The sequence below is a fragment of the Lemur catta genome, chromosome 18, assembly GCF_020740605.2.
Source record: "Lemur catta isolate mLemCat1 chromosome 18, mLemCat1.pri, whole genome shotgun sequence".
Taxonomy (NCBI): domain Eukaryota; kingdom Metazoa; phylum Chordata; class Mammalia; order Primates; family Lemuridae; genus Lemur; species Lemur catta.
Window position 1 is genome coordinate 44,203,810 of NC_059145.1, and position 18,071 is coordinate 44,221,880.

General features: G+C 45.6%; 1 protein-coding gene across 1 annotated transcript; it reads left to right on the top strand.

Moving 5' to 3' along the window:
* The first annotated feature begins 341 nt into the window (after positions 1-341).
* Positions 342-10,555, top strand: LYZL4 (lysozyme like 4). The gene is made up of 4 exons (XM_045530425.1): positions 342-540; positions 653-802; positions 4,278-4,356; positions 10,268-10,555. Exons 1-4 carry the CDS (start codon positions 402-404, stop codon positions 10,335-10,337), a joined length of 438 nt encoding a protein of 145 aa, XP_045386381.1. The 5' UTR covers positions 342-401; the 3' UTR covers positions 10,338-10,555.
* The last annotated feature ends 7,516 nt before the right edge of the window (positions 10,556-18,071 follow it).

The window sequence follows — 18,071 nt, forward strand, 5'->3', positions numbered from 1 at the left end:
GGAAGAAGAGATGTCCTAACTTACAATTGCTTCAACGTGAAATGAGTGAGATACAAACCAAGAAGAAGCCAGTGGGTTTTGCTGGAGGGAGAGAAGTGGTGGTGGTGGACAGCGGGGAATTCGAGAGTGCAGTTGCCCTGGAAAATAGGAGAAGAGGCAGGGCCTCAGGTATCCCAGGTTTGCAGTGACCTGGAGCAGAGAATTAGGATGGGAAGAAGTATCATGGTTATGCCAGGCGAGACTCCCATTTTCCTGAACACGCTCTACTGCACACCCCTGCCCCACAGTGCCCTTCTCTTCCTTCAGAGGACCAGTGTCCCCGTGATCTTGGTGGGAATTATCTGTGACTCCGCCCACTCACCTGGCCACCATTGCCCTGTGCTGCCGAGCACCTGGAGAAGATGAAGGCATCTGTGGTTCTCTCCCTCATTGGCTGCCTGGTCGTTTCAAGTGGTGCTCGCATCTTGGGGCGTTGCACAGTGGCTAAGAAGCTCCACCATGGAGGCCTGAGTTATTATGAGGGCTACAGCCTTGAAAACTGTGAGTAGGCCCTCTCAGCACGCCCCCACTCACCTCCTTGCCCTCCATCCCCGGCCCAGGCACCCCCAACTCCAGCTCTCCTGAGAGCCACACACCTCCTGTTCTTTCTTAGGGGTGTGCCTGGCTTATTTTGAGAGCAAGTTCAACCCCACGGCCGTCTATGAGAACGCAAATGAAGGCTACACTGGCTTCGGCCTCTTTCAGATCCGCAGCAATGACTGGTGTGGCCACGGCAGGAGCCGCTGCCACATGGAATGCTCCGGTATGTCCCCTCCTTCCATCCCACGCTGGGGCACTGGAGGCTGTGGCACTGTCCTCAGAGGTCTGCCTTCCCAATGGCCAGAGTTTACGAGTTTGGAAGAGGCAGGAGGAGGGCCTGGCAGGAGCTGGGCTAAGCTGTATCGAGGGAGGTGTCCCAGGAAGGCTGAGCGTGGCACTGCCAGGGTGGACAGTGAGAAAGGGCTGTGGTGAGTCAGGTAAGCTAGTGATGGAGACCCACATCCAGATGGGCAGAGAAGGTGCTGGGATGTTGAGAGGAGCTGCAGGCATCAGAGCCTGTCTCAGCCTGAAGGGTGGGCCTGATTTCACCCACGCTTAGCCACCACTCCCTTCTGCAAGGGGGCAGATGCTGCCACTTGGACAGGCAGAGTGGTCACTAGGAGGAGACAGGAGCAGGTCATCCTAGGGAGACCTTGCCTACTGCTCTTAGGGGTCCCAAGTACCTGTGGTCAAGAGGAGGCAGTTGTCCAGGATTCACTCATTCCAGGAGCATTTATTGAGCACCCTCTAGGTGCCAGGCCTTTTGGAGTTGTCAATCTAGTGCTTGTTAACTGCCAGGTACTCTTCTAAGCCCTTGACAGGTATTAAGTCATCTAATGTTCATAATGACCCTCATGACGTGGGTACTGTTATTATCCTCATTTTCTAAATGGGGAAACTGAGGCCCTGAGAGGGTGAGTACATGCCCAAGGCCACACAGCTAGTGAGTGGTAGAGCTGAGAGGCAAACCCAAGCACTTGGCTCCCAGGTTGGGCTAAACCAAGGGGCTGCGCAGCCGGGCCAGGTCTCCCTGATGCCGGAGGCTGTCTGTCTGCAGAAGGAGGACTAAGCATCCCAGCATCTTCAGGGCCTCCCTACTGAGCAGTCCTCCCTCCACCTTGATGGGTGAGAACTGTCCTAGAGCCTGTGGCTTCTGAGCTGGGTCTTTAGGAGACAGGGTGGAGAGGGTGAGGCGAAGGCTTGCAGCCTTCTCCTGTGGCCTGGGGACCACCTGCCTTGTGTTGGGTTCCATGATTGGCCTTGGGAGTCCAGAGAGGAGTAAGAAAGCCCCTGGATTCAAGGAGAGGCAGGACTGCAAAGTAGGAGGAAACGGCACAGGAACCTGGCAGGAACCTGGCAGGAATCCCAGCCGCTCCCATTAGGAGCCACATGAGCTTGTGCAAGTCACTTCCTGGAGCTTCCCTGTCTGTGAAGTGGGGACAATATTAACTAACTCTTAGGGTTGCCGTGAGCATTAAATGGGATAATGTGTGTAAAATGTCATGCAGGGCACATAGTGAATTACAACAATCATAATCTAGTTGGGGAGACAGATACATTAACAGTATAATTTAATCACATTTGAAATCAATTACATTAATTAATTTGAATTTAAATAGAATGGTGAAATATTCAGTGTTACCCTGAGCTTCCTGGTAGCCAAGGCAAAAAGAGAAACACAGTAGGCTCATAATTTATATTTCATATGAATATGCACACAGACACACACACACACGTATCTTCAGAATCCAATGGGAGAGACACACGATTATCTATCTGTAATAGAGTTAGTAGTGGGTGTTGTGATGAAAATATGGTGGGCTAGAGATCCTGAAAAACTCTCCTACTAGGTGGAATGTAAAAAAGAAAATAAAAAACACCCACATCTTTTAAAGTGCCTGGCTGAGTTGGCAAGGAAGGAAGGGAAATCCCTAGAGGGTAGAAAGGGGAGCGAGAATCCAGACATGTGCGTGAGGACTGAAGCAGATAATGATCGTGAGGCATCAGGGATTCTCTGCAGCCCAGTGCACAGGTGTAATGGCCACAGTGTCTGCAGAGCCTGAGCGAGGTGAGGAGGTGCAATGGAGACCTCCACGGAAAGCTGAGACACGGAAGGCCTGCATGGTCAGGGGATAGGGATGAGCTAGAAAATCCCCAAAGCGAAAAGATTCCAAGTAGAGGGAGAAAACAGCCTTCCTTGGGAATTCACAACCGCAAGCCGATCAGATTCACAAGGAGACAAGTCACCACGTGGAGGTACTAGACCCTGAGCTAGGTGCTGCGGGCAGCTCAGAGGAATCATATACTTCTCCTGTCAGGCAAAGCGAGGAACAGAAATAGCACAGGCTTTGAGGCCACACGGAATCTTGGCGCCACTTCTTACAAGCTCTGGGCTTTGAGGCTCAGTTTTCTTATCTGTAAGATGGAGATAATAACAATATCTATCTCACAAGGCTTTTATGAGTTATTGGTGCACTGTCATGTATGTCAAGTGTCGAGCACAGTGTCTGGGATACTGCCTGGTGCTTGACAAATACAACTTCCCTCTGTCTGAAGAATTTACAAGGTAGATGGGGATTAGGATATATGTATGTATGTAACAGGTAAGTACTGAATCAAAGTGGCATTTTATTCAGAAGAGGGGAGATGGTGGGGTAGGTCGTCAGTGGCAGACTTTTACGGACTGTGCTGCTTGGATGAGCAGATCCAGGCTGGGAGGTAAGCATGAACAAAGTCCTGGAGAGAAACTGCCTATGATCCCTAAGCTGTGGGTGTCGTGGGCAGAGCAGCCACCTTCAGGGTGGGCACTATCTGTGTCTCCTGCCTGTGACGTGCCTCCCATGGGCTCGGAGAGGGAAGCAATAGGAGGTAGGTTTATAGAAGTGGGAAAGCATATTGGACACCACTGGACTAAACCGAGGATTTGGAGTTCTGTTTTACAGGCAACCAGGGGGCACTGAAGTGACTTTTTAAGGAAAAGCAATCAGACTAGATTAGAGAAAGGGGAGACTAGCGTGGATAAGAAGGAGGGTAGCACAACAAGTGGGAGGTCTTGGGTTCCACATTCTGAGGAGGGAATGGAAGGATGAGAGCATAGACTTGTTGGTTGCTCAGAGGCACTGCTGGGCTTTCCCACGTGCTGTTCCCTGTGCCTGGACAATTTTCCTCCTGTGACTCCCTCGGTCTCCTTTACTTACCTGCTCCTTTAGATGTCTCTTTGCCCAGTAACCTTCCCTGACACTTCAAGTCTGAGTTAGGTGCCCCTACTAAATGCTCCTTCATCAAGCTGCATCCTCCCATCATCCTAGGTATCCAGTGTATTATTTAATATAATTTCCCGTGACTCTACCCCCTTCCAGATCGCAGGCTTTGTGGTGACAGGGATCAGTTTGGGGTTTATCGTGTTCGCCTTTGTATCTTCACTGCTTCTTATATCGCTCAGAACAGAATAGTCAATACACACATATGTCTTAATGGAAAACTTATTATGAGAATTACAAGAAAAAAAATCAATGAATTTGGGAAAAGATGACTACATCTGCTACCTGCTAGGGTTGTCTGAGAAAAATCTAGGGATAGATTTCCTCTTGCAATTACACAAAGCCTTGCGTGTGGGAGTACCCTGTACCTTCCCTGACATCACGCTAGCTTCGCTGTCACATGGTGGTGTGGTATATTCCACTTTATTTTCTCCACAGATTTACTGAACCAGAATTTGCAGAAGACAATTGAATGTGTCAAGACAATTGTAAAAGGGAAAGATGGGATGGGATCATGGTAAGTGTACATTTTTATATAGCCTGTATCAATGGCCTTCGCCCATTATCTTTACTCTTGATCTTGGCCAAATCTTGGCTGCTGCACAGCTGTAGTCCCGAACTCATGGGCTCCCACACCAAGGCAAGTAGCAGGACACTATCGAGTTCCACGATCCCAGGGCCATGGAAGGACGGAAATAATTATCAGACAGATTGTATTGAGTTTGAAACAAATTTCTGTGTTTATTGTAATAATATCTGCATTTTTATAATCATCTCTGATTAAACTCTTACAAGGTTTTTGTATACTTTTAAGGTTCTTGATGCATGTGGTGAAATGACTCTCTGGCAGACTTGTACCGATTTCTATTTATTTTTTCCTTTTTTTTGAGACAGGGTCTCACTGTGTTGCCCTGGCTAGAGTACAGTGACATCATCATAGCTCACAGCACCTCAAACTCTCCTGGGCTCAAGCGATCCTCCTGTGTCAGCCTCCCAAGTAGCTGGGACTACAGACATGCACCACCATACCTGGCTAATTTTTCTATTTTTTGTAGAGACTGGTCTTGCTCTTGCCCAGGCTGGTCTCAATCTCTTAACCTCAAGCAATCCTCCTGCCTTGCCTTCCCATAGTGCTAGGATTACAGGCACGAGCCACCATGCCAGGTCCCAATTTCTATTTCTATAAAGAGTTTAATGAAATGCCTATTTACTGTACCTTCATCAGTCACAAAACCTTTGCCATTTGAAGGATGAGTAACAATTTTGTCTTCTTTTGTCTTTATACTATCCCATTAGGGCATTTTCCCCTATTTTTGTTATAGATATTATTTCATGCTTTTTTTTTCCGTCCCTGTCCTTTGCCTATTTTTTTAATTCAAGTCATCATATTAATTTGAAAGAACTCTTTATATATCAGCTATATTAACTAATTATTGTATAATTGCCATCCAAAATAACTGCAACTCTGATTTCCTCTTTAATCAGATATTTGTTTAGGGAAGCATTCGAAAATTTACATGTGGGCTTGTATCTGACTTCTTTCACTCAACATTATATTTGTTCATGTTATTGTGTGTAGTTGTAATTCATCCATTTTCATTGTTGTATAGTATTCTATTGTATGAATACACCACACTTATTTATCTATTCTTTTATTGGTAGGCATTCGAGTAGTTTCTACTTTTTCAGTGCTACCCATGAACATTCTATACTTATCTTTTGGTGAATATATAAATGGCTTTCCATTGATTATAGTGAGGAATAAAATTTCTGGCCGTAAGATATGCATATTTTCAGATTTTCTAAAGAGATTTTTATCAGTTTATACTGCCGTCAGCAGTTACGGGTTTTAGTTGCTCCCCACTCTCAACAGTGCTTGGTATTTTCTAACTTATGCTTATGACTGTGTAGGGTATTGCATTATGGTTTTACTTTGCATGTCCCTGATGACTGAGGTGGAGCACCTTTTCAAATGTTTATTGGCAATTTAGATGTCCTTTTATCTGAAATGCCTGTTCAAATCTTTTGTCAGTTTTGCTATTGTGCTGTCTTTTTCTTATTAATTTGTAAGAGATATTTATATATTCTGAGTAAATATTTTTTGTTGCGTACGTGTATTGCAAATATCTTTCATGCTGTTGATAAACAGAAGTTGTTAGGCTTAATGTAGTCTAATTTATTACTACTTGCCCTTTATGGTTATCTTTAACAAATATTTGCCTAGTCCTTGGTCATGAGGATATTGTCCTTTTTTTCTAAAAGTTTTATTGTTTTACCTTTCATATTTGGCTCTACAACACCCTTTTTCTTACTTTATTGCATTGGCTAGGATTGCCATACATGTTTAATAGAAGTGATGATAGTGGCACCTTTGTCTCATTCCTAATAGCGCAGGTAAGAAGTTCAACATTTTATCATTACATGTGATGTTTTCTTCAAGTTTTCTGAGATATTCTTAATCAGATTAAGAATGTTTCTTTATATTTATAGTTTGTTAAAGGTTTTTAAACATGAATTGGGTGTTTAATTTTGGTTATTACATTTTTAGTGTTTTTTTTTTTTTTTGGCAGTTCTGTGTTAGCTTATCCAGCTTCCTTTTAAAATTCAAACTGTTGTCTTTTTAAACCTCTCTTCTCTCCCAGTACTTTATCCAGAGGTCATGGCTGATTTCATCTTATTGAGGATATCAATTTTATGAAACTTACTTCTAGATCCTGTAGTATATTATTTTCAGAAAAATGTTCCTCTAAATTTTATTATGATGCCCCCTTTTCTTCTTGTGGTATTTCCTCATAGGTGCCATATTAGTTTTATTTTCTTTACTATTCCTTGAATAAGGACAGATTTACCTATATTCAGTATTTGCCAAATAGATTGCAACAGGCTTTTTCTTATCTCTGGTCACTGTTACTTGGGTGATAGCCAAACCCTTCTCTCAGATGTCCATTTCGGGGTGGACTGGTGGCTCATCTCTTGGCCCAATTTCCAGTTTGGAGATTTTGCTGGTGTGAGTGTTTGGCTCTTTCTGATAGGCTGAACCAATAGAGTACACGGAAACCCTCATTTTCAGCATGTACTGCCACCACCTCCATCTATGCCATTTATCATGGCAGCCCTGCACCATCCAGGGGACACTTACCACCACAAATTGACACCTTTCCCTGCCTTTTTTCTCCCTATCCCACATCTCATGATTGCCTGCCTGGGTGATTCTGGGCATCGTAGTGTCCAGTTAGATCTATAAACAGTGTCATATTTCCTTAATTCTGATGGTACCATTTTTCCTATCTTAATATTTCTGAAATTAGTCTTTACTTTGCAATCAATGTATCCTCTCCCAAAGGTTAAATTATTGATGAATCTTAAAAGAGAAGATATCTTACAATAGAGAAAATCCTTTAATGATAGCTACAATCTCTTGACTGCTTTAGTGTATAGACTTTGTATGTTTACATACACATCATCACTTAATATCCTCACAAATCCCTCTGTATTGAATATTCTTATCTTCATTTTTAACGTGAGGAAACTGAGGCACAGAGAATAACTTACCCATGGCCACAGCAGTAGGATCAATCCTGGGTCTGTGCTATTCTAAGCCTCAGCTATCCCCAGGCTACTCAAAGAGATGAGGATGGTTGTCACAGAAGATCTGTGCTCTGGCTGTATAGAAAGCAACCAAAGGACAGCTGTTCAGAGCTCCTGTGGGACCAGACTCAGGGTTTCCGAGAGGGTCAGACAGTGGGAGGGAGAGACCTGCAAGTGGACTCATTTCATGGGGAAAGCCTAGGTGGTGGTGTTCCCTATCATAACCCATGAGCTGTCTAGGCAGTGGGGAACCCGTCTAGGATCTGGCACAGGAGTGTGTCTTTCTCAGACGTTAGGCCTTTTCGTTGTTGCTTTTTTTTTTTTCTTTCAGTCTCTTTAAGGTATTTTGGAACCAAATTCAGAGATTGTTTTTCTTGCTTTTGTATCTCCATCATCTGGCTTTGTGCCTGGCACATAACGGTTGCCCCCTAAATGCTGGTTGAAAAGATAACGCTGCATTTGGGGCTATTATCCAGAAGCCATTCATAACATTTTTATTTTTAAAATTTATTGTTTATTATTTTTAAAATGAAAAATAAATTTTTTCCTCTTAGCAGCCTCCAGAAGGTTACCACTATTAATATATCTTATAAATCAGAGAAAAATGTATGCACAAATATTTTTAAATACATATGGAATCCCAGTGTAAACACTGACCTGCACATTGTTTTTTTTTCTTATTAATAGAGCTCATGAAACTTGGCCTACTTTAAGGTCTCTACAGTCTCTGTAACAGCTGTTTAGTGTACCCCACTGTATAGATGCTGCAAGTAATTTATCTGCCAGTCCCCTACTGATGAACATTTAGGTTGTTCCCATTTTTGTTGTTGCTGCTGATGATGTTACAATTCTATAGTAAGTGTCTTGCTTTTGGAACTTTTATGTTCCTTCAAGTGTATCCTTAGGGAAATCCTTTGAAGGGGATCTGTTGGGACTAATCAGTGCATTTAGGGTAGTTGCTAAATTGTCGTTTGGAGAAGGGGCACCTTCAGCCACACTGCACGAGGGGTCCTGTGTCCCCTTAGCCCACCAGCCTGGGGTGTCAAAAATTTATGCAGTTTTGGGAAATTGGGAGATATAAAATCATACCATTCTGTTTTGCTTTGCATTTTTAAATTACAAAAGAAGTTGAGCATCTTTTCATGTGATTATTGGCCATTTTTCTGAAAACTGCTTACTCATTCTTAGCCCATTTTGCTACGGGATTGATGTTTTTTTCTTCTCATTGACTTTTTTATGTGTCCTTTATAAATTAGGTTTATTAGAACTTTGTTCATCATATCTGTGTGAACTATTTTTTCAGGTTTCTTATTTGTATTTTGACTTTTTTAAATAGTATTTTCATCCTACAAGAGTTTTACAGTTGCACAGAATCAGATTCCTTGATCTTTTATGGCTTCTGGGTTTATACAAAATCTCCTTCTTAGAAAGGTTTCTTACACTCCAAGATTGTCAATAAGTTGAGCCATGTTTTCCTCTGTATTAGTACAGTGTTGATACAAAATAAGCCCTACATTAAATTTTTGATGAATTAAAAAATAAAATTTTTATGATTTCATGTTTTTATGATTAAAATAAGTCCCTCTTGGAACTTATTTTGATATAAAAAGTGAGCTAGGGGTCCAGCTCTATATTTTTCAAATGGCTTGTCACTGGTCCCAGCACCACTTGGTCATTAACCTATTTTCACCACTAATTTAACAGATCGCATTTTAAAATAAAAGTCCCTTATTAACGTTAACTGTTTTCGGAGTGTTTGAAATACCTTTCATACATGGTCTTGACTTTCCAAGTCACTTTGGAAGCTTGTTTGACCCCCTAGGGTAAGCACTAATGAGCTAATGTCAGCCTTGCTGTATGGCTCTAAGTAGAGAGATGTGAAGCCAGGCTGACCAAGGCCTTCTTACCCACCCAGGTTCCCAGTGTGGTGAGCTCTTATTAAGCTAATGGGCAGCCACGTCTTTTCCAAAGCTCAGATGGGGCAGCTCTGTGGGTTGGGACACACGGGAAAGGAGAAGACCAAGACCCTGGAAGTCCCCAGGAGTCCCTTCTGCAATGTCTGCCCTGGGGACATGCAGAGCCTTGGGATTTCTGAAAACTGCCATACTTTTATATTTATTTTCCCTGCTGCTATATAGCTATGAAGGGCCAGTTTGCACTACAGGACCCCCTACCCTGGAGGACCCAGGGAGGCCCGCCCAGCTGGGTGGGGCTGACCAGACAGGATTTCTGATGTCCTACAGCTGCTGGTGCTTCCCCCAGCCTGTCAGTAGCCAGAGGAGAGGCTGAGGGGTGGGTGCCGGCACAGGGACTGGGAACAGGAGAATCACTTTTAGGGGCACCAGGAGAAAAGGTTAGAGAAACTCAGTCCTGCTGAGCCAGGCGGGGTGGAGGGAGGAGTTGGAAAGAGTTTTGGAGGGTGAGGAGAGAAGCAGGCACATGGAAAGGTGAAGGTGGCCCTAACGGTTCTGCTCTTAGCCCTCGGGTCTGCCAAGGACTCAGCACATGACCTCGGGCAAGTCACAGAACATTTCTGAAGCTCACTTTGGAGAAGCTAATGATGATTCCCTTGCAGTGCTGGGGGAGAATTTCAGGGTTCACAGCTCAGCCTCCCCGTCTCACCATGCAGGGTTTTTGGAATGGCGTCATGGTTCTGTGGGCACCAGGGTGGGGGAAGCACCGGCATTCATTGGGGACATGGCCCTGGAGGTGTACGAAAGCCTTCAGAGTCGTGCCCACAGCAGGGGTGGCAAACTCAATCGCTCCAGGGGCCAGCCCTGCAGTGTAAATGCTTGGGCTGGAGCCCCTCCCGTTCACTCTCTCTGCCTTCCTCTCCGCAGGCCCACCTGGTCCCATTTCTGCAAGTATTCCGACACCCTGGCGCACTGGCTAGACGGTTGCAAGCTGTAGCCACCCGAGTGGTCCCCGTAACACTCACCAGTTGCGTCTTATGAGTGAAGATGCTTTTCTGTTTGCTGCTTCACTCAATCCTGTTGATTATCTCACCGCTTGACAGCTCCAGATGGAAAAGGACAAAAATTTGCTTCATGCAATGCGGGACGCAGAATAAACCAACTTAGTTACTCAACCTGGGCCAAAGGTCCCCGCTTGTATTATTATATTGCAATTGTTACTCTGATCACCATTGTTATGATTCATTATTATTTAATCCCAGATGGAGGATTTGAAGGGAGGAAACTATCCGGAAAACAACACATATCCATGAACCTCAGTATCAAATAGGGAGAGGAAGGAAAGACACCGTGGAAGCAAAGAGTCAAAGAAGAGAGGAAGTGAGGCTGGTCCAAGCAGGGCCTCCAGTGCCAGCGCGTGTCCACGCTGGGACACTCAGGGGGACGTGAGGTGATCACGGAATCCTCTTCACGCTTCTACGCAGAAAAGCAAGAGACAGTTGCTCTTTTCTTGTAGAAAGTTAAATAACACATACACTAGAGATATTGTGAAAATACAGATATGTTAAAAAGGAGCAGAGTCCTCCCATGGTCCCGGTACCCAAAGACAATTGCTGTTTTATTTTGATTGCATTTCCTTCTGGTCTTTTCTCTGGATAGGGTTTTTATTCTTTTTCAACGATGCTGTGATAATACTGCAGATGGAGAGTTTTGTGCCTGATGTTTTAGAAAGAAAGCAAACAAATATGGCCATAAACATTTCCCCTGTGTGTCTTCTGATTTTAAGCAGAAAGGGGTTTACTTCAGGAGTTTAGTGGCTTACAGACTCCTTGCATGGGATGGAGCAACAGGTGTGAGCCTGGGCTTCCTGGACACGCCTGCCGAGACCTGGCAGCAGCAGCAGTAGCAGAGGTATCTGCTCATCAGGTCAGGTCACCTGTGGGGCCCACACCAAAGGGGGTTTGGAAAGCAAAGACCTTAACCTTTCAGCTCTTGCACGGGAAGGAAAGAACTAGAGTGGTTTCGAGAGATCGTGTTTGCAGCATCTATGTCAATGTAGTGATATAGATTGTTCAAAATGCAATTTTAGTGCCAGTTAATATTCTAGTGTATGAATGTACCATATTTTGTTTCACTTTTTCCCTACTGTTAGATTTTTAGATGTTGCCATTTTTGAAACCTTGCAAAGAATGCTGTAGTACTTGCCTGGGGCTGCTCCTTTTTTTTTTTTTTTTGAGACAGAGTCTCACTTTGTTGCCCAGGCTAGAGTGCGGTGGCGTCAGCCTAGCTCACAGCAACCTCAAACTCCTGGGCTTAAGCGATCCTCCTGCCTCAGCCTCCCGAGTAGCTGGGACTACAGGCATGCACCACCATGGCCGGCTAATTTTTTTTCTATATATATTTTTAGTTGTCCAGATAATTTTTATTTCTATTTTTAGTAGAGACGGGGTCTTGCTCAGGCTGGTCTCGAACTCCTGACCTCGAGTGATCCACCCGCCTCGGCCTCCCAGAGGGCTAGGATTATAGGCACGAGCCACCGCACCCGGCCGGGGCTGTTCCTTTTAAAATTTTTTATATTTAAAAAATTACACAAACAACTTGTATTTAATGAAGACAACTTGGAGAGTATAGATAGCCATAAAGAAGGAAATTTAAAATACCCATCATCTCCCCACTGGAAATGGAAGTTTGCATCATTGTTATGTAGCTAAAGTTGAGGAAACCCTGACTTAGGGATGGCTAGTGTTCAACTTTTGGTGTGTATCCTTCCCTACATTATTGTGTGTGCGTATGTGTGTGTGCATTTTTTCCCCCTTACAAACATGGATTACTACTAAATATACAATTTTCTACCTTGCTTTCTTCACTCAATATTTTGCGGTCTAATATTTCTAGGTCTATGCCAGGGATCCCAGAGCCATTTTTAATGACCACATGGAATCCCATTATATGGACAATCTGTGATATTTATAATCACCTTAAGGGCAGGCAGAGCTTAAGCAAATTAGCCCTTCTTTTTGTTTGTGTCTTGGTCACTTTCAGGAAGGACAAGAAATGGCTGTAAGTTAGAATTTCAGGGGCAGAACTTTTGCTCAAGTTCAGGAATGATTGATCAGTTTAACCAAATGGTTCTGTGTGGTTTTCCCTCCTCTCTAGAGAAATGGGTATTTGATATTTCCCTACCACACAGCATGAATCAGACGGTACAATCCCTGCTAGCAGCAGCACTTTCTGTTGAGATCAATGAGAAGTTTTGAGACCTTGAGAGCAACTTTTTTATTGAGCTGGGAACCCCACACTGTTTCCGAGGGTGGGTTCAAGAGTGCTGATGCACATGACCTCAACCCAGAATTAATGACAACCCACAATTGATTACAACACTGTCTCCTCAAGTGCCAAACCCAGCGTGCTGCCGCCTCCTTCCAGCCCATTACTTCTGCTGCAGCTCATCGTCCTCTAATGGCCACTGTGTCAACACGGGCATGAGGCGTGAGGACAAAGCAAATGTTAGTGTATTGATTGGAACGGCCTCTCCAGGGTTTCCCAACATCAACTCCTGGCTTGGTGAGCTCAAGCCCACTGATGTTGGGCATTACAACGAGCATTCATTCTGGGGCCAGAGAGCCTTGTCTGGTGCACAGAATGATCAAAGCTGGATTAGGAAATCTCAACAATAGCAATGCCTGTTATTATTACTTCTATGTCCAGCAGCTACCACATTAACTCCAATTTTATAAATATTACACAAAGACCTTTGCATACAGTGTTCCCAAACTTTGGAAAACCTTATTAGGTAGGAATGAATTATAACCATATTGCAGGTGGGATAACTGACACTTGGAGGGGTTACAAAAGTGATGAAGATGGGACGGTATCTCCTCAAAACCCATGGCTCTTACACATAACCCCCTCTAAACCCTGGTACTGTATTGGTGTTAATTTTCCATTCCATTCATTAGCTAGAAAATTGGGTCTCCAGCTTTTTAATTAAGATGTTGTGTTAAAGAGGTATTAGGCAACTAGCATAAGACATTGGGTCATTGTCATGGTGCCCAGTTCAAAGGCTGGGAAATTGAGGGAACTTTCTCAACTGCATAAATCAATAGAGAAGACAGTGTGGTGATCTGTAGCATTCGAAACTTCTGTCATGACAAAATTCACCTGTTAAAATGCTATTTCCTGGGCTATGCCCCAGACCTACTCTGAATTCATATCTCCAGGGGTGTGGCCCAGAAATCTGTATTTTAAAAGTATGTCCAGACAAATCTGATCTTTGGGAAATTTGGGAGAAATCTGGGAAATTCGGGAGCACAGGGTTGGGAAGAATCAGAAGCCGTAGGGACCATACCTGGCTCTGCTACTTATGGTTGAACCACTTCACTCCCTGAGCCGCATTTTTCCTGTCTGCAGACTGAATGACACTGGCTGGACCAGCCACACAGTGGCGGTGTTGCAGGGGTGGCAGTGAGGCCATGGGGCTTCTGGTTCCCGGGCCCTCCAGCACCATGCTAACTTGATGAGTGAAAACTCTGCTACAGGTCTGCCGCCAGGAGGGCCCGGAGTGTGTGTGTGCGTGTGCGTGTGTGTGTGTGTGTGTGGCCATTGCTCCCTGGTGCCACGTGTAACCTGCAGCGTAGTCTGGCCAAGTCAGTTACTGGGGTAAGAAGATTGTACCTCACTCACCCTCAGGACACTGCTTTCCAGCGCTCCCCTTCAGTGGCACTGGTCCCTGTGTGGTTCTGGAGCTAGAGGCAAGCCAGGAGCCCCACTCCTCACTGCTGCCTCCTCCCTGAAGTTCCTGAGCTCCTTTGAGGCAGGTGCTCCTCCTCCACTCTCCTGCCCCTGCCCCTCCTTCACTGACGGGCTCCTGATACACTGTTTTCTGAAGTCATCACTTCTGATGGCTTCAGTGTTTATGTAGATGAGCCACCAGCACCCTGGCATCTCAGTTCCTGGAGGTCAACACCTGCAAAGATCTCATCCTCCACCTTCCTTCAGCTACCACTCTGATGGCCACACCTTAGCCTTGTCATTACTAGTAATTCCATCACCTTAAAAATCTCAATTCCAAGACCCCATTCTTTGATCACCACCTTGCATCTTTTCATTGCACCCCCAAACAGTTCTCTGATGCCAACAATTCTTCAACTCCACTGGGGTCTCTCAGGGTTGACCCTATCACCCTTAAACCATCCCTCATCTCCCTCATGTCCTCACTTCTCTCCTGCCCTGGCTTAGATTCCAGAGCTGCCACTGCAATGATGTCATGCGTGCACCCTCATCCCCCCGCCCCGCTCTCCTCTTTCTGACATCCTCACGTGGCTACCCCATCCCAGTGAAACCCAGCTCTCTGCCTACTCTGCATTGCAGCCAAGTGGCTGTACATATTTAGAGAAGAAAAAAACCTCACCAAACTGTGTTGACTGGTGTCACTTTGAATTCCTGACAACCATCATCAAATGGGCTTTTATATTTCCAGTCTCTTAGGTGACTGTTTCACACCCAATCCTCTCTCTTTAAATCTCCAACACCTCCTCCCTCACCCACCCTCTTAGCTGCTGCTTTCTCTTCCACTGAGGAAATAGAAGCTTCAGATAAGACCATCTGCAGCCCCATGCCCACCTCTGCCCGCTTTGCCCCTGTTGTCATGGATGAACTGTGGATGCTCCTGGCAGCCAGCCTCCACCTGCTGCCTGGATCTCACCCTCCTCCCCAACCCCGCCTTGTCTCACTTTACAAGGGGCAAGTGATAATGTGCTGTCACTTTCCCCTCCTGCTCCATTGCTTACACCATCATTACAACTTATTGTAATCTCTGCCAGCCTCTGATTTCCTGCCATTTCCTCAGAAGATTCCTCAGAACAATTGTCCCAGCTCCCTCTCTTCTCTGAATCCTTCCCATTCTCTCTTGAACCCACTTCATTGGAAGCACGTTTGTTACAGTCACCAATGATTTCATATGGACAAATCTTCCGATCAATTCTCAGTCCGCATCTTCACTCCAGTGGCACTTGACACGGTTGATCCCTCCCTCCTTAGAACATTTAACTCACCGTCTTTCGGGCCACCAGATGTTGTCCCACCTCACTGGCCATTACACCTTCACCTCCTCTGTTGCTGTTCCCTCTTCTTCCTGGTCAGTGTTGGAGGGACCCAGCCTCAGTCCTCAGACCTCTTCTCTGCTTTCATCTACACCCACAATTTAAAGTAGTATTGGTATGTTTCAGACTTCCAAATTTATACACAGACACATATATATTTATTACCCAATATTTCCCTCAAACTCCAAACTCACATGCAAAATGCCTGTTTCACAGTCCACGTGACTGTTTATTAGACACCTGTACAGACTGTACAGCAGCAGCAGAAAGTGGATGTGCATTGACAGGGGCCCAGAGATCTCGGGCACAGACTTCTTTGTCCTCACACTGCTGGGTCACACAGGACACGCACTGTCTCCAGGTCTTATACCGTCCTTGGTGTGCGTGGGGTGGGAAGCACCTCCGTACCAGAAAGCCTGGTCGTGATGGGGGTGTCTCCCACTGAGCTGGTCACATGGTCATGCTGTAGCTGTGTGACCAGCCTCAACCACTGAACCCTCTTCCAGGCTCTACCAAAACCAGATGCAAACTATCAGTCTGATTATCTTCCTAAATAATGCTGACAGGCTGGTTCATCTTGTTCCAAAGTAACTCCCTGACCTAAGGGTAGAACATCACTTTTCTTTAGTTAATATGTCCCATAGTACTGGTCTCAGGGGTCATTTGCTCTAGAGATAGGCATGTAGTCATTATAGACCATCTACAATGAACGCATGCTATGCAGATGCCACAACAGTGAATGTGGCACTCTGTGGGCCCGTGGATGGGGTGAGGGCGCTGGTAGAAGCATTGCAGGGAGGTGGGGAGGGCCGGCAAGCATTCCCGTGAATATAGACACAGCTGCTCCTGCCAGGACAAAAGGGGCCCAGTATAGTTCCCCTACCCAACAGTGGCCAGCTGGTGCCTCTGGGGAATGGTGTCCTGTTAGGGGCATCAGTGGTCTGTGCGGCTGGTAGGTTGGACAGGTCAGTTTTGGCAAAGAGAAATCCATGTTGCTGAGGACATCTGTGAACTTCATCCCTGCCACCATAGCCACTTTGCTCACCAGGTGTGGCTGTGGAAGGAGGCTGCCAACACTCACAGCTCATCTTGTCTACTGGGCTATTGGAAGCCTCACCTGCTGTGGGTGCCCTACGGTGAGCATGCCCACTAGAGGCAGATGTCCTCACACTCTGTCCCCATTCCTTGAGGGCTATCTGCAAATCCCTTCCCCAGCCCTTAACGGTCACCAATCTTCCAGTCTTGTTCCTTCTAAATCCCTGGCCATCCAGCCAAATCCTCAGCCACCTCCTATAAGTCAGCATGTATGTCTACCTTTGAACATCTTTCTTTCCAGAAAAAGTGAACAACCCACTGTCTTGTTTAAAGTTCGCCTGTAGGGACAATTTTCCTTCCCACTGTCCTCTGCATAACGCAATAGCAGTTTGCATCTAGTTGGTGCAGCACCCTGCATAGATCCATCCATGAATTTGGCCTGAGTTTTTTTTTTTTCCCCCCTCAGTCAACATGTCATAAAGAACTCCCCAGGAAGCTGTAAGTGAGGACGGAGGGAGTAGAAAGAGGTATGACAGGGATCTGAGCCACCTGCTTGGGCAGCTTTCAGCCTTTAGGATGTGCTTGAGCCCCATTTAGATCTGTCACTTTCACTTGATGAGGGCCTGCTGCTGCACACATTGTGACCTGGACAATCAGAGAACATCTACTTCAAAATGGACGGTTCAGATCATATGGTCACTTGGTCTCCTACAATCAGCCTTAGTAGCAAGGCAGGGACTGCTTCTCAAAAGGAAAATAGTCAATATTTCCGGAACAGAGCACAGCTTTGCTTCAAGACCCAGGGGACTATGCTGTGACTTTCCTGTCAGGGCTTTCCAGAGGCTCCACGGAATTAGTTGCTAGCAAAAATTGGCAGAAGAGCTACAGGAGCAAAAGTCAGCCACCTCTAGCGTGCACTGCAGCCGTGGTGCGAGGAGTCAGAAAGTTGCTGATGCTTCCAGGATGGCTGGAACTTGCAGGAAACTGCTGCCAACTTCCCAGCAACTCGGCAGCCTTGAGTGAGTAAGTGGCAGCGGAAGACGTAGCCTGCTGCAGGAACTCTGGCCTTCAAAGTCTAGACGTGTACCAGTTTCTGTCGGATGAAGAATGTCTATTACCTCCCTTCTGCCTTCTGAATCTCTGTGAATGCATCTCAGCGGTGAAGCCCAGACGGCATCTGGAAACGCATCGGCACAGGGACCTCCCAGGCCCCCAGCTCCCACAACCCCGGAGAGGACACAGAAGCAGGTGCGAGCAGAGCTGAGGGCAATAGACAGTATCTTGGCCGTTTGCACTTGGAAATGAATGAACAATGCGATTGTTTTGCCTAGACGCAATCGTGTGGCTGTCAGTCCCTCAGTAGCCCCAAACTTCTTGGCTAGGCACGTAGAGCCCCCCTTGCTTCCCTACCTCTCCCCACCCTATCCTCAAATCTCAGTCAGGGCAGCTGTCATCACAAAATGTTTTTATTATCTATAAATCATCCATTTTGAGGGCACATGGAATTTTAAATTTAGGTTTCGAAAATAGCCTCGATAGAACTGATTGTCATTTTTACGAGATACCCCATCTACGTGTACAGTCATTAAAAACAA